The 17,596-nt window shown below is 39.8% G+C and overlaps 1 protein-coding gene across 6 annotated transcripts in view; it reads right to left on the bottom strand.

The window, feature by feature from the left end:
• The window catches only part of MAST4 (microtubule associated serine/threonine kinase family member 4), a 440,571-nt gene that overhangs the window by 89,747 nt on the left and 333,228 nt on the right, over window positions 1-17,596 (bottom strand). For all 6 annotated transcript variants that reach the window (XM_061619535.1, XM_061619526.1, XM_061619556.1 and 3 more), the window contains 2 exons: window positions 12,031-12,100; window positions 6,692-6,770 (listed from right to left, as the gene is read on the bottom strand). In XM_061619535.1, the coding sequence (XP_061475519.1) occupies window positions 6,692-6,770; window positions 12,031-12,100 (149 nt within the window). The remainder of the gene's footprint in view (window positions 1-6,691; window positions 6,771-12,030; window positions 12,101-17,596) is intronic.

Raw genomic sequence — 17,596 nt, 5'->3', positions numbered from 1 at the left:
GTAACTTCCCTGAAATAAATAAGGCTTCTTTCCTATAGAGAAGAAAATTGTGATGTTGCACTCTCTCTCTCTCCCCCACATCCCATTCTTGAATTTCTAAAGCATATGTCTCCACTTGCCCCACAGTCGCTATTGGTCTGTTTGTTATTACTGGGGGGTTATTTATTATTATACAGTAAACCATAAAATGAAAATGAAAATGCAAAATCAGAAATACAAAACCAGCCAGTAACTATAACTGTAAAATCATCAAGCGCTTTACAACAGCAGCAAGTTAATATTCTTATAGACTTTTTTTTAAAGGATTTGTTGTTGTTATCAAGGTTGGCAAAACGTTCTTGTGTGCGTTTTGCTGAAATTTGCGAAATTTTATTCATTTATTTTACCCATGCTTAGCGTATTTGTTGCTTGTTGTTATTCATCAAGGTTGCCAAACTTTTTTGGGCATGGGTATTTTCTTGTAAAATATCAGAACTGTAGAACATTGCACTTAAAGTGGGGTGGGGAGCTGCTTTCCTGGCTTTGTGTATACAGTAGGGCCCCACTCATACAGCAGGTTAGGTTCCAGACCCCGGCCAAAAAGCAGATCAGCTGTAGCGCAGGGGTCTGGAACCTAACCCGCTGATCGCCCCCGAGGAGGAGAAGATCAGCTGGAGCACTTCAGCTGATCTTCCCCTCCTCCAGCGAGATCAGCTGGAGCACAGGGAGCTTCAGCCCCTGCTCCAGCTGATCGCCCCGCTGGCGCCGTATTAGTGGAACGCTGAAAAGCAGAGCGCCAAGAAGCGGGGCCCTACTGTATTTATTTTTCTCTACACGACCAATGCTTCCTTATATGTTTGTATCTTGTTACAACCCTGTGAAATAGGTTAGACTGAGAGACAGCTACTGGTCCAAGGTCATACAGTGAGCTTCATGGCCAAGTGGGGATTTGAACCTTGGTCTCCAGAGGCTAGACCTCTTAAAATCCTTCCGCTTTACTCCACAGTTTTGTGAAGGAAGATATAGGAATGATTAAGGAAGGGGGAGATACTCTTCCCCCCCCAGGGCTAGAATATTATTAGGCCCCTTGTTAACAGTTCTGTGTAGGCTAACCAATTTAGGCTGAAATCCTATATACACTTTCTAGGGATGGATAATAAGCCTGGAGTTCAATGGGACTTACTCTGAGTAGACTGTGTAGGAGTATGCAGTTATTATGGTATCAACACCCAGTAATCTTCCATGTCTCCAAAATAAACATTTAGAACAGTGGCTCCCAAACATTTTTTTCCACGGACCACTTGAAAATTGCTAATGGTCTGAGTGATCACTTTATGATTTTTCTGCCTGTTGTAGCAATTGTAATGCACTGTGATAGATGCTATATGATTTTTAATTGTATTTTTATTGCTTCTTTTATTTCTTATATTGTATTTCTTATATATTGTGTTTTATCGTATTGCAATTTGCATTCCACAGAACTCAAATTGTAATGCAATAAAATATAAGAAATAAATGAAAATCGTATTGCAATTTGCATTCGACAGAACTCAAATTGTAATGTAATAAAATATAAGAAATAAATGAAAAAATAAAACAATTAAAATCAATATGAATATTTAATGCGGACATGCTGCGGACCATCTGAAGGAATCTTGTAGACTGCTGGTGGTCCATGGATCACAGTTTGGAAACCCCTGATTTAGAAGAAAGAGAGAGCTGGACAAAGGGGTATGTGGATCCCAAGGGAGGGAGGGAGGCTGGAAAACAACATACAGCGCAAAGCCATAAAATGACAGACCACAGTTTGGGCATTCAATTTCTGCCTTTGACAGTAACAGTGTCTACTCAGAAGTAAGCCACAATGAGTTCAGTGGGACTTATTCCCAGGTAAGTGTGTACAGGATAGCAGATTAAGTTACCTCTAGGGTATACTGTGGACAAAAAAAAAGTTAGGCAGCTAATGAAACACTAGTGATTTCCTTTGACAATAGATTACATTGGTCAAAATTTGTTTTAGTTTAAAGGGATGCGGCTAAGAGGGAGAGGTGTAGTTTGAGGAGGAAAGGGAGGGGCCAAGGGAACGGATAACCTGTGCCCAAGGACCCCCAGAAAGCTAGAGCCAGCTCTGTTCAGGAGAATACAAAGCATCTTCTGATATATATAAAAATATACTATCATGTTGTATATGATATGAAGGAAGGAAAATCAGCAGTGGTTATAATACGCAATATGCCTACAGAAGAAGAGATGACAACAAAAATGCAAATAATTTAGAAATTCAGCTTTACTTGGATATTGCTTTTTTGGGGAGGGCTCTCTTTATTATGTAGAGGAGGCTACCACAGCAATTACTTTTATTAGCTGGCGTAAGTGTCTGTTAGTGTTTTCAAGCATAGTTGAAGAAGCAGTGCACTTATTTTTTGCATTCAGGTTTGGCAAAGAGCAGCCAGAACATGATTTATGAGAAGGGAAGAGGATGAATGCCTTAATGCAGTGATGGACTGGATGAAGGCCAATAAAATACATTTGAACCCTAGGAAGACAGAAGCTCTGTGGATATATGGTTTCTGTATCTGGAAGATAGGCTAGTTGGCTGTTCTAGATTGGGTTATGCTCCCTATAAAGGAGCAGGTATGAAGCTTGGAGATACTCCTGGATATATCTTTGCCATAAGAGGGCCAAGTGACCCCTGTGGCTAGGAGTGCCTTTCACCAGCTTCATCTGGTACACTAGCTACGGCCATATGTGGATTGGGATAACTTAGCTATTGTAATCCATGCACTGGTAACCTTGAGACTTGGTTACTGTAATGTGCTCTATGTAGAGCTGCCCTTGGGTCTGGTCCAGAAGTTCCAGCAGGTGCAGAATGCAGCAGCTAGATTGCTATGTGGGCAGATGGCCGACAACAAGTGACACCTCTGCTAAAACATCTGCATTGGCTGCCCATATGCTACCGGATCAGGCTCAAGGTACTTGCATTGATATACAGAGCCCTGAACAACTTGGAACCTTAACTGCCTGAGCCTTTATATCCCAGCTTGATCACTGAGATCATCTGAAGGAGCGCTATTAGTTATTCTCCAGGTTATAGAGGCTTTACTGGCCTCAACGGGAAGTCAGTATTTAGTGTCACTTGTCCCATGCTGTGGAACGCTCTTCCAATAGAGATTCAACAAGCATCCTTGCTTTTGACTTTTGGGTGTCTCTTGAAGACCTTTTTATGCTGACAGGCCTTTGCATCTGTTTAATTTTTATTTTGTTTAGCCAGTCATCTTAATGATTATCAGTATTTCTATTTTTTTTAATTGTGTTTATGTTTTAACACTGTAAACCATTTTGATGTTTTATGATACAGCAGTATAGAAATACTTTTAATAAATAAATAGATTGCCAAAGAAAAATAAAATGGTAACTATTTTAAGCAAAGTTGGGTGGGTGGGACAATCACTAGTATTGAGAAACAAGTGCATTATCCAGTCAAAATCATTTAAATATTAATGTATATGGTATTGCTTGAATAATCTATATGGTATTGCTTGCAGGCTGACCAGCAATGGATAAGTTAAATGAAACCAGTTTACAAGCAGTATATTTGATGTATTTATTAGCGAAGGGATTAGAAAAAGAGGAAGGCCAAACAAGCAATGGATTGATTCCATAAAGGAAGCCACAGACCTGAACTTACAAGATCTGAACAGGGTGGTTCACAACAGATGCTGTTGGAGATTGCTGATTCATAGGGTCGCCATAAGTCGTAGTCGACTTGAAGGCACATAACAACAACAACAACAATCAGAAAACTAAGAACAAACTAAAAGAACATATGTGATGTAATTAATACATGTTCTATCATTTGCCTATTTGCCTCCAACTAATTGCTACCCTATTTCTGTGATATACAGAATATATGCAAGATCTATCTCAAGATAGATAAGTATGCTGCTAGATGACTGCAAAAAGAGACAGAACTGCCATAATGGGACCATTTCATGTCTTGCAATAAAAGTGTGGTTGGCCAACAATAGCTACAAAAATGCCATGGGATGAGGCACAGTTATGATTTATTTTCTCAAGGTGGATATAAATAAGAAATCTGCTTCAAAGCTATGGAGAAGATTTGGGTGTGCACTGAACTCTTGCTTAAGAAAGGGCTTTTCTATTCACTTCACTATTAAGGAGAGTTCTGAAGCACATTTTCCATTACGTACACAGAGCCCTCCCTGTCTCTAGGATATTTATTGTGTTGGAGTTGTTAAGTAAAAATATCTTAGCACCAAGAATGCACCCACAGTTATGGATCTTGTTTGACTGGATTTGTTGATCTTGGCAACGAATCCAGGCCATCAACACAGAAACTATGGGCTTCTGCACAGAATGTAATGTAGCCATCCTACATATTTGACTTTATTTTTCTCCAGAGCAAGTGTTTGCTGGAAATCCTATCCAAGTATATTGTGGGAATAAGAGTTCTATCTTCCACTTGTGGAGTTTAGCAACTTCAAGTGCTGTATTCCACCCTTCGAGCCACAGTTTGTATGAAGCAGGTGATAAAGGTACTACAATCACTTCGTAGCTTTTTTTTCCCAGCCCCCACAAGGCCGCACTGATTTTGCTGGGGTCAACAACAACAACAAAATAAAAAAAATTAAGTGGCCACAGTGTTTGGATGTGCAGAGCTCAGAGTCCTAATAAGGATGCAAATTCTCCCCTTCCTGGTTATTAGATCGACCATATGATGAGTGGACAATGACTCCTCTCCTCAGTTCTGCACAGATAAATGGAGGAGGGGAACTGTGCCTGTGTGAATGCAAGTGTCTGTGTCAAAGAATGTGAGGTGGCCACACAGCCCAAAAGCCAGCCTTCTTTGTTAGATAGGGCATCCATATTTCTAGGTGGGGCATTTTTTGGGGGGGGGATGCACAGCTACAGCCAATCTCCACACACACACACTGGTGGAGAGGATGTGAGGGCCAGGGGAAAGGCAAGGCAGTGACCTTCCCCCTCACTCCTCTTCCATGCAGAGCATGTTAACTTACAAAAAGGGCTATGTGAAGGTCAAGTTAACAGAAAATTTAGTATGAACACCAATAATTAAATGACTGACTTTTTTTTGTTTCATAAGAAAAAAAATGTTAAAGATACACTGAACAAGGAGATACCAAAAGGTGTAAAACAAACAAAATAGTTTATGCAGAGCTTGTTTTCTCAAAAATTCAGTTTTAATCTTGTGTCACAATTAAGGAAAAAACAAACCAGGTTTAGAAACTGAGTAAGAGCCCATTACAATGCAACCATAGTCAAACATTTAGGGACTGTGGTGCTGAGAACAATATGCATAACTTTCTTGTTGAAGTCAATGAGATTCAGTCCTTAACTCTGTAAAATATTTACTGTATAACAGACTTCCATTAGTAATTGTATAAAAATGCTTGATAAACATGCAAGAAAGCTTTCTGAATTGGAGGCTCAGTCATGATACACATTTTCAGAGAGAGAGAGAGAGAGAGAGAGAATGCATAGCACCTAAAAATCATACTTTAGAACAATGCAGCTTTATTTTGCTAGAATTAAAGTAATGTAAATTTTTAAATCAAAATTAAGGTTAGCTGGTCTTTCTTTTTCAAATGCAAGAAGAACAAAAATTGTTAAATGCTTGTGAGTAATTGAATCCTGAAAAGGCCTCATGCCGAGTGCGCATATGTTGGAAAAATCAGAAATTAGGCTTGAATTACAGCATAGGTGGCCAGCTAGCCAGCCAACTGTGGTGTCCACAGCAGCGTTTCTGTTCCTCTACAGCTGTTTTCGTCCTTTGCCAAGTACTCAAGAAAAAGAACAACAACAAAAAATAGGCACTATGATTGTGAGTATGGTGAGTGGTGTAGATATTTTTTCAGATCGCTTTAAGTTATCTCTTTGTTTCACCCTTTAGCAATAAGCACCCAATCCTGTTCTACTCACCATAACAATTGCCAAATAAACAAACTCTTACTTCTTACTGCAGCAAACATGTTTCTTTATTGCTGGCTGGATAGAGAACACAACTGAAAAGCAGAGCATAGGAAAGTCCAAGGGGTGGAGTCTAGCCCATAACAGAAAGTTCTAATATTTAACTTTTCAAGGATCATATTTCTAAACATGCTTTTTTTTCCAGGATCACTTAAGTAATAATAGGGTGGTTGTGAGCATGAAAAATCCACCCTTAAAGTCTTGAATGAGCAGACTGACTCTTCCAAGTGAGGCTTTTTCTGTGCACTCGACTTGCCTTATTCACTGAATTTTTCAGAGGCCCCTATTCTTAAATTGCTCCTGTTCCTAAAACAAGCTGTCATTCTTTAAATGGAGGCTGTCACTGTCTGTCATGCCACCCTAGGGGAGGTGAAGGACAGCTCTGGGGGGGAGCACCCATTTGCCCTCCAACCCAGCTAGAGGGCTGTGGCCATACATGCCATTGGCATGCAGCCACCAGATGATTGGTCTTCAGGCCAAACACAGTTAAGCACCCCCCTACTGTAAATGCTAGCTGTTGTTATGTGCCTTCAAGTCGATTACGACTTATGGTGACCCTATGATAAAGTGACCTCCAAGAGCATCTGTCATGAACCACCCTGTTCAGATCTTGTAAGTTCAGGATTTTTATTAAAACTCTCACAAGGATGAATCTGAAAATACATTACAAGTAGAAACTATTTATTTAAATATAGGCACTTACTGAAACAGTTGAGCTGGGAGTATTTGTACCATAGCCAGAGGAAGGGAGAGATGCCAATGACCAACGTCGTCCATCAGTTCTGTTGGAAATTTTAGTTAAGCACATAAGACAACTGCAATGTTACTATACAAAAATACTAGAACAGAATTTATGAAATGACATGATATACCATCAGAAAATATAAACTCATGAGCAAGCGTTATACAAGGTGCTTCTAATAAAGCACACGAAGTAGTCTAACTGTGTATGGGATTTTTATAATACTGGTTAGATAATGCAAAATACTGAGTATGAAGAGAGTCGGAAAGAGACTGATGCACAACCATAACAGTCTACTAAATGTAACGTACATGGGATTATACATAAAATGCACCAGGAATTACAGCAACTTCACTTGCAAATCCAACATTTCATAAAATTATAAATTTTGGTAGAACAAAACATGTACCATGTAGGACAATTTCAAACTCTGCTGCATGTAGCTTATATTTGACACAGGACTGCCAACTCAATTTTTTAGCTGGATGGGGCCTAAACACCCTGTTAATGTATAGTTATTGCCTGTGTTTGTAATTCCCCTGCCACCAAGCACTACCATCCACATATGATAACAGGCTCCCACAGATAACAACTTATCCAGACAACTGTTCCACAGACAAAAAGTAGAAAATAATCAATGTGTGCATTATATGCTCTGTCTGCATCAGACATAGCTGACATCTCTGCTATCACTAATCAACACCAAGGGAGGGCAAAGCAAGCGAGAGAGCCAGCCCAGTGGTCAAGATGGCTCCTTCATTGCTGCCTTCCTGTACTCCAGTGGTAGATGAGAGCCATTTAAAATTTTGTGGGTAGAATCTAGGAAGTGGAAAAAAATCAGCTTTCCCCTTCTCCCTTCAGCAATATTGTTTTGAAAGAAAGAAAGAACCCTGGCTGGGCTGGTTTGTTTCTAGTCAGTTGGCAATCCTGGTCAGACAATATGAAATTTAAAATCAAATAAACCATAAAAACGAAGAAATAAGTTTTCATGACAGTTACCTCTCATTTCGATGCCCATGACTGCAGTATAATTGTGCAAAGTATATTTAAAAAAGAATAAATGAACAGGTGGAACAAGAACTGTCTAAATGTAAGTACATGGCAACCTGCATAGACAGTTTCAAAATATATGGGGACTTAATTCACATGGCATTTGACACATGCAAAAACTTTACTTCCAGTTTTACAAACTCAGGGATGGGGAGTCTGTGGCCCTCCATATGTTATCAGACTACAACTCCCATCATACCTGATCATTGGTCATGGCAGCTGGGTTAATGGGAGTTGGGTGTCCAACAATATACGGCCACAAGTTCTCCATCCTATAATTGAATGATGCAACTTTCTGATTTTGCGCTGCATGTTCAAATTCTGTTTGCTACCTATTACTCCATTTAGGCAAGTGCAAGAACCGGGTACTTAATCAATATTTACACAAGCCTCCTGCTAGTGAAGTTTTTGACAACCTACAACAAAGTGATGTGAGACAATCTGAATATTCTCCTATGGAGAAACTGTAATAGTCCTGTTACATTTCCAAAGACCGGAGGAGCAACTAAAATAAGCAAGTTTTGGCATCCACTCAGTAACAGGATACTTGACCTTTGGCTCATGAGGATTTATTTTTTTGTGCCTTTTAAAGAGAACGGCTCTGTCCAATGGATGGTCTCTCCTTCCACATTACCATACCATGTTTTTGCTCTGCCTACTTTTCCATCTGCACTGCCACAGAGCAAACTTACTCCATGGTTCAAGTACCAAGTCTCACATTGTGATTTATCCTGGTATGTATTTCTCTCAGTCAGCATCCTTACTATATGCATAGCAGTCTGACAGTAGTGGAACTCATACTGTAGAAGGGTAATGGGGAGGGAGTAGTGGACACTTTACTGGTGTAATGGCACTCTGCCACTTCTAGCATACTCATTAAGCTATGAAAAAATGTAATGAAGAACATACATTGTATAAGAGCTGCTCTAATCTAGAAGACAGGGGGAGAAATCTCTTTTTCTAAAACAGAACATTTCCTCATTGAATTAGATTTTCACAAAACAATAATTTGGAAGGGAAAAATCTATCAGCTCAAATATATTACGTTAGATATTTAAACCACACATCCTACACACAATGGCAGTAGTAAAGGGAGACCTTTGTCAGATCTTTCAGATGTATAGCTAGAAAGGGAAGAGGCACCAGAGATCATATTGCAAACATACATTGGATAATGGAACGGAGCAAGGAATTTCAGAAGAAAATCACCCTGTGCTTTATAGATTACAGCAAAGCCTTTGATTGTGTAGATTACGAAAAACTATGGAATGCTTTAAAAGAAATGGGGATGCCACAGCATCTGATTGTCCTGATGCGCAACCTATACTCTGCACAGGAGGTTACTGTAAGGACAGAATATGGAGAAACAAATTGGTTCTCAATCAGAAAGGGTGTGAGACAGGGGTATATGTTATCACCCTACTTGTTTAATACATAGGCACAACATATCATATGGAAAGCGGGATTGGACCAAGATGAGGGAGGTGTGAAAATTGGAGGGAGAAATATCAATAATTTAAGATATGCAGACGATACCATACTACTAGCAGAAACCAGCAATGATTTGAAATGAATGCTGATGAAAGTTAAAGAGGAAAGAACAAAAGCAGGACTACAGCTGAATGTCAACAAGACTAAAGTAATGACAACAGATTTATGTAACTTTAAAGTTGACAATGAGGACATTGAACTTGTCAAGGATTATCAATACGTCAGCACAGTCATTAACCAAAATGGGGACATAAGTCAAGAAATTAGAAGAATGCTAGGACTGGGGAGGGCAGCTATGAGAGAACTAGAAGAGGTCCTCAAATGCAAAGATGTATCACTGAACACTAAAATCAGGATCGTTCAGACCATGCTATTCACGATCTCTATGTATGGATGTGAAAGTTGGATGGTGAAAAAAGTAGCTAAGAGAAAAATCAACTCATTTGAAATGTGGTGTTGGAGGAGTGCTTTGCAGACACCATGGACCGTGAAAAAGACAAATAATTGGGTGTTAGAACAAACTAATCCAGAACTATCACTAGAAGCAAAAATGATAAAACTGGGATTATCATACTTTGGACACATCATGAGAAGACATTATTTACTAGAAAAGACAATAATGCTGGGAAAAACAGAAGGGAGTAGAAAAAGAGGAAGACCAAACAAGAGATGGATTGATTCCACAAAGGAAGCCACAGACTTGAACTTATAAGGTCTGAACAGGGTGGTTTATAACAAATGCTATTGGAAGTCGCTGATTCATAAGGTTGCCATAAGTCATAATTGATGTGAAGGCACATAACACACACAGTCTTTCTAAAACTGAGCAAAATGAACACTTTTCATTATCAAAACATGTAGGCTGGGCTGTAAATAAAACACATGTGCACAAAGCTGTTTTTTTCCTATGAGCAAAGCAAAACCTAGTATGCACAAAAGGAAATTCCTATATACATACAGAATGTTTCCTTCAAGAGAAAAGAAGGGATAAGTCCTGCATTTATGGCTTTGAATTCTGCCAATGGTTGTACTTCCAACTCAAGAGAACCAATGCAGTTTTCTATGCTACAGATCTACTTTTTTCAAAGTGACATTTCCTCTGGTATATAGAACTGGCATGCAACGTAAATTAGTTTTCTCTCAGCTGTTCTCAAATAAATAGTGGTGGTTTGTATTTGTGAACAAATGAATGGATCAGAATGTCAAAAGGTGATGGAAAATAAATTGGGAAGGAAATGTATATATCCTTAAAGAAAACGTTGAAAGAATTAAAACTGTAAGATAAACAAATCTGAATTTTCAAACAAATTTCTGTATAATCAAGATGTAACATTTCATGGGTTTGTGCCTCCCAACATTAATCCTCCTATGATCTCTTTATCTGATGGCATAATGAATTGTATTTAGGCTTGTGTGGCTTTCTTCTCCCTCCTTTCACCACAGGTAGAAAGGACTATAGGTAGAAATCGCAGGAGACTCCAGTTATTTGGACAAGAGATATTCCTTACCCTGGCTACTGAACCCATTGTAGAAACTGGGGTCATTCTCATTAACACCATACAAAAAGGTGGTGAGGAAGGAATAGCATCTGAACAGGACTGGATATTTGTGTATGCTTTAGAAAACATTTTAGAAAAATTCACTGGTTTCCATAGAATAGAATGGGTTCATTTTTGCTGAGTACCCATTACGCAACCCACTATGTGTTCCTAAGTAAATGTATTCCTTTGCTTCTGCTTGTTCAAATACTTCAGATGACCAACAGATCACTTATATTAATGCAATAGTATATACCATCACAAATACATCTTCTGAGAACTATACAAAGCTGAATCCTCACTTGTTTGTTTCTGGGTAGATGAAACCTAGCACCTCAGAGCATTAGTTTTTACATTCAGAACTGTGAGTCGTATGCCAGATGAGGCAGGATCTACTCTTTTTCTAATACAGACTTCCATTCCCTCTATCTTCTGGGTTTCATTCTGCTAAAAGCATCTTCATCAGTAGGCTCACCCCAATCAACCACATTCAGAACTGTGAGTCGTATGCCAGATGAGGCAGGATCTACTCTTTTTCTAATACAGACTTCCATTCCCTCTATCTTCTGGTTTCATTCTGCTAAGAGCATCTTCATCAGTAGGCTCACCCCAATCAACCACGGCAACTCTCCTTTGAGTGACTCATTCCATAGGCTTGCAGCTTAATTAATAGTTCTGCAGAATGACAATGAAGGGACAATCTCTTTTGACCTATTCCCATACTCGCTGTACTCCACCCCAGCTGACTCCTTTCAGTGTATTAGGAAACTGGTTTTAGAAATCGCTGAGGTTGATAACTTCGTCAGTACTTCATGTAAAGAAACATGACACAGCTGTGGCAGAGCTAGTTCACAATCAAATTACTCTCTTTCAAGAAGCCATATAGAATTCCAAATGCCTATTTATGAGTGGGAGATTTTAGAATTATGATAAGGATCAATACATTCACTTTTACAGTTTGTAGGATTATAGGCCTCTGGAAAGTTCTATACTAGCTTTCTAGTCTTTTTTAAAATTAAAAAATGCTTCAATTTCTATAAAGGAAGGGAGCAAGCTGATTATTCTAGCTTTTATATGAATCAACTTTTATATGCAAGAATTGAGTAATATCAAGAAACAAGTTCTGAAAACTAATAGAAACTGCACTGCATTTTAATACTATATTGGTGCTTATGACCTCCATCAACATACACATTAAACACAGAGAGACACATATCCTACCTTCGTGCAAATGAAAAGTGGGCTGAGGCACTAGGAGAAAAATTTCTAGGGCTGTCTTGAGGACTGTTGCCTGTTGAGAAAACCAGATAAAAACATGACAAATAAAATCTCTAATGAACAGAGCCTTACAACCATAGTGAGAATCCCCATAAACTAGTTTGCTCTGCTTATTATTTATTTATTAATTATTAATTATTTATTATTTATTTATTAAGTCCCAGGAGGACTTAATACTGGGAATGATCTATCGTCCCCCTGATCAAAATGCTCACGGAGACCTTGAGATGAGATATGAAATTGAGGAAGCATCCAAACTAGGAAATGTGGTAGTAATGGGTGACTTCAACTACCCGGACATAGACTGGCTGCATATGTGTTCCAGTCATGACAAAGAAGCAAAGTTTCTAGATATTCTAAATGACTATTCCCTAGATCAGTTGGTCATGGAACCGACCAGAGGGACGGCAACCCTGGACTTAATCCTCAGTGGGGACCGGGACCTGGTGCGAGATGTAAGTGTTGTTGAACCGATTGGGAGCAGTGACCACAGTGCTATTAAATTAAACATACATGTAACTGGCCAATTGCCAAGAAAATCCAACACGGTCACATTTGACTTCAAAAGAGGAAACTTCACAAAAATGAGGGGATTGGTCAAAAGAAAGCTGAAAAACAAAGTCCAGAGGGTCACATCACTCGAAAATGCTTGGAAGTTGTTTAAAAACACTATATTAGAAGCTCAACTGGAGTGCATACCACAGATCAGAAAAGGTACCGCCAGGGCCAAGAAGATGCCAGCATGGTTAACAAGCAAAGTCAAGGAAGCTCTTAGAGGCAAAAAGTCTTCCTTCAGAAAATGGAAGTCTTGTCCGAATGAAGAAAATAAAAAAGAACACAAACTCTGGCAAAAGAAATGCAAGAAGACAATAAGGGATGCTAAAAAAGAATTTGAGAAGCACATTGCTAAGAACATAAAAACCAACAACAAAAAATTTATAAATACATTCAAAGCAGGAGACCATCTAGGGAGACAATTGGACCCTTGGATGATAAGGGAGTCAAAGGTGTACTAAAGAACGATAAGGAGATTGCAGAGAAGCTAAATGAATTCTTTGCATCTGTCTTCACAGTGGAAGATATAGGGCAGATCCCTGAACCTGAACTAACATTTGCAGGAAGGGATTCTGAGGAACTAAGACAAATAGTGGTAACGAGAGAGGAAGTTCTAAGCTTAATGGACAATATAAAAACTGACAAATCACCGGGCCCGGATGGCATCCACCCGAGAGTTCTCAAAGAACTCAAAGGTGAAATTGCTGATCTGCTAACTAAAATATGTAACTTGTCCCTCGGGTCCTCCTCCATGCCTGAGGACTGGAAAGTGGCAAATGTAACACCAATCTTCAAAAAGGGATCCAGAGGGGATCCCGGAAATTACAGGCCAGTTAGCTTAACTTCTGTCCCTGGAAAACTGGTAGAAAGTATGATTAAAGCTAGATTAACTAAGCACATAGAAGAACAAGCCTTGCTGAAGCAGAGCCAGCATGGCTTCTGCAAGGGAAAGTCCTGTCTCAGTAACCTATTAGAATTCTTTGAGAGTGTCAACAAGCATATAGATAGAGGTGATCCAGTGGACATAGTGTACTTAGACTTTCAAAAAGCGTTTGACAAGGTACCTCACCAAAGGCTTCTGAGGAAGCTTAGCAGTCATGGAATAAGAGGAGAGGTCCTCTTGTGGATAAGGAATTGGTTAAGAAGCAGAAAGCAGAGAGTAGGAATCAACGGACACTTCTCCCAATGGAGGGCTGTAGAAAGTGCAGTCCCTCAAGGATCGGTATTGGGACCTGTACTTTTCAACTTGTTCATTAATGACCTAGAATTAGGAGTGAGCAGTGAAGTGGCCAAGTTTGCTGACGACACTAAATTGTTCAGGGTTGTTAAAACAAAAAGGGATTGCGAAGAGCTCCAAAAAGACCTCTCCAAACTGAGTGAATGGGCGGAAAAATGGCAAATGCAATTCAATATAAACAAGTGTAAAATTATGCATATTGGAGCAAAAAATCTTAATTTCACATATACGCTCATGGGGTCTGAACTGGCGGTGACCGACCAGGAGAGAGACCTCGGGGTTGTAGTGGACAGCACAATGAAAATGTCGACCCAGTGTGCGGCAGCTGTGAAAAAGGCAAATTCCATGCTAGCGATAATTAGGAAAGGTATTGAAAATAAAACAGCCGATATCATAATGCCGTTGTATAAATCTATGGTGCGGACGCATTTGGAATACTGTGTACAGTTCTGGTCGCCTCATCTCAAAAAGGATATTATAGAGTTGGAAAAGGTTCAGAAGAGGGCAACCAGAATGATCAAGGGGATGGAGCGACTCCCTTACGAGGAAAGGTTGCAGCATTTGGGGCTTTTTAGTTTAGAGAAAAGGCGGGTCAGAGGAGACATGATAGAAGTGTATAAAATTATGCATGGCATTGAGAATGTGGATAGAGAAAAGTTCTTCTCCCTCTCTCATAATACTAGAACTCGTGGACATTCAAAGAAGCTGAATGTTGGAAGATTCAGGACAGACAAAAGGAAGTACTTCTTTACTCAGCGCATAGTTAAACTATGGAATTTGCTCCCACAAGATGCAGTAATGGCCACCAGCTTGGACGGCTTTAAAAGAAGATTAGACAAATTCATGGAGGACAGGGCTATCAATGGCTACTAGCCATGATGGCTGTGCTCTGCCACCCTAGTCAGAGGCAGCATGCTTCTGAAAACCAGTTGCCGGAAGCCTCAGGAGGGGAGAGTGTTCTTGCACTCGGGTCCTGCTTGCGGGCTTCCCCCAGGCACCTGGTTGGCCACTGTGAGAACAGGATGCTGGACTAGATGGGCCACTGGCCTGATCCAGCAGGCTCTTCTTATGTTCTTATGTTCTTATTTGTATATCATTTAGTACGCTCCATGCTTAACAACCTGGTTTGTCAAACATTGTAACCTTCAAATAATATTCGAACCACATAGCTTGTGTAGCATGTCTGCCTGGATGAGCAGTGAAGCATCCCACTGATCCTACAGCAGCCCCCTTAGTAAATGTACTCTACTAGCATTAGCACAAGAGACTAAGGCTGCAATTCAATACATGCCTACTCAGGAGTAAGCTCCTTGGGTTCAATGGGACTTGCTTCCCAGTAAGCGTATTGGATTGCAGCTTTAGAGAGACTACTACATATTGGAGGTGATTGTCTAGATCTGTCTTCAGCTTTCCATACCACTGATCAGAGCTGTCCTAGGGTGTGTATGTATAAGAATCATGATGACAGCCACAGGCCGGATGCTTTGGGAGAGGAGGCTGTACTTTAACACAGTGCTAACAGCAGCAGCCACAGCCAACAGCCCCACTGTCTGGGAAAGGGTCCAGAATGGCAGCTAGGCAGGAGCCCCGTGTTCACCCAGAAGCCCTTCTGCTGCTCTGGGAAAGGCAGGAGAAAGGGCAGGGCCTCAATGCAGTGTGCCTACATTCAAAAGATAACCAGTGGCTCTGCAGAAAAAGAGACTGAAATTGGAGGAACAGACAGAGTGGAAAGTCATTGAACCTGTAACATACAAAATTGGGTAACTTCAGAAATCAAACTTAATATGTGTTCTGTTACAGCTTTCCCCAACGTTTGGGTCCCCAGATATTGCTGGACTACAATTCCCATCAGCCTAGGAAGTATGGCCAATGGTCAGGAATTAAAGGAACTATAGCCCAGCAACATCTGGAGACTCAAAGGTTGGGAAAGGCTGTTCTATTAGTTAATATTGGTGATATTCTATACAACTATTGCTTCAAACAAAACAGTAGTGTCAAGAGTCATGAATAATGGGTGGAACTTTATTTACTTTAGCTCCAATGAGAAAGAACTGTTGTTCCTTGAACTAAAAAGGTGGATTAAAGATCTATGTTATAAATTCACATGTCTGAAGGCTTGCTCTATAAACAATAACAATAATATATAAATTACTAAGGGCTTCCAGTTCTGTGTGTTGTGCACCAACCCCAGCATCTAACCCCAGGAATGGGAACCCAAGCACCCCCACCCACCCCTCACTAAACCCCCACTGCCTCCAGGTGTTGGCGCACAACACCTGCTGTTGACCACCTCAAGCTCCTTGGGAGCTCATCTAGCCTCATCCACCTGCCTGCCTATCCTGCCTCCTTCCCTCACACACACACCTGCTGGCCTGTCACTGCCATGACCAACAGTATTTAGAAGGCATGTTGTCACATGATTACAGTGACAGCAGCCTAAGAAAAAAAATATTTTATGAATATTATGCATAATATGCATACCACTATGCAGGGTGAAGTTGAACCCTAATAATTTGTATAAAGAGTGAGATGGAGGCAGGGGTTAGGAAAGCATTTCGCCAAAACACGACGGAAAATCACACTAGCATACACAGAGGGCTCCCCACAGTGTGATTACACCAAGCCTAACACACCCCTAGGGATGGCCCTGCCACCGGCCATGATACCTTTCTGAGCCAAGGGAATTTCCTGCAGTACTTCTTCAAATGATTGCTTCAAACAACTAAGCAGATTATCTTGATCAAAAACTTTTTCAAAAGACACTAAGAACCTAGCCAGCACAGCTATTTTTTAATACTTGGGGCTTTTCTATAGCTGTTTTTATCTGCTATCCTTCTGGGTTTTGCTAGCTAGAAAGTGGAGCATCATGCTTCTAAGGCTCTGGTCCTTTCTGGAGAGTAGGTCACCAAAACATAGTGTTAGGGAAAGCTACTTCCAATGACTTTTGGTGTATGGTCCCACAGATGTGTTATCATGTTCCCCATCTAGTTGGAACCACCAGGGGGACAATGGCAGAGTTCTCTGGTGATCTGAGCTATGGTGATATCAATATGCTGATATCCAGCGATCTCTTTCCACATGGACTACTCTCCCACACTCCCTGGTTTTCAGGAAGGGACAAAACACAACAGGTTTTTTTTTTTTTTTACAATAATTTTTATTCGAATTTTCATAAAACATACAAAACAAAATCATAAAACATTCAAAGACAAAAAACAAAACAAAACAAAAATGATTAAACAAAAAAATAAAATGTTGACTTCCCATTTGTCGCAGATCAAATCAGTTATAGGTCTACAATATATAACAATCCTGTCTCTTAAATTATATTATAAAATCACTTTCCTCCAGTAGTTATCTTAATTAATCATCAAATCTCATAAACATTACTTTATTCTTTCCACAAAAAGTCAAAGAGAGGTTTCAATTCTTTAAGAAATATATCTATCAATTTTTCACCTAATAAACATGTCGATTAATCCATCTCGTTAATAATAATCTTATTGTCATAACCATAGTCCAAATAAACATATCGATTAATCCATCTCATCAAAATCTGTTAGGTCCAATAATTTCAATAGCCATTATTCCATTATCCATATTAATTCCATCTTCCATCTTCAATAGTCCTGTTAAGTCCAGTAATTTCAGTGTCCAATCTTCCATTATCAGTATTCCATAATAATCTTGCTGTCATAGCCATAGTCATATAATAAG

This window comes from Rhineura floridana, chromosome 1 (assembly GCF_030035675.1).
Source record: "Rhineura floridana isolate rRhiFlo1 chromosome 1, rRhiFlo1.hap2, whole genome shotgun sequence".
Lineage (NCBI taxonomy): Eukaryota > Metazoa > Chordata > Lepidosauria > Squamata > Rhineuridae > Rhineura > Rhineura floridana.
This window is presented reverse-complemented; position numbering and strand designations above follow the sequence as displayed.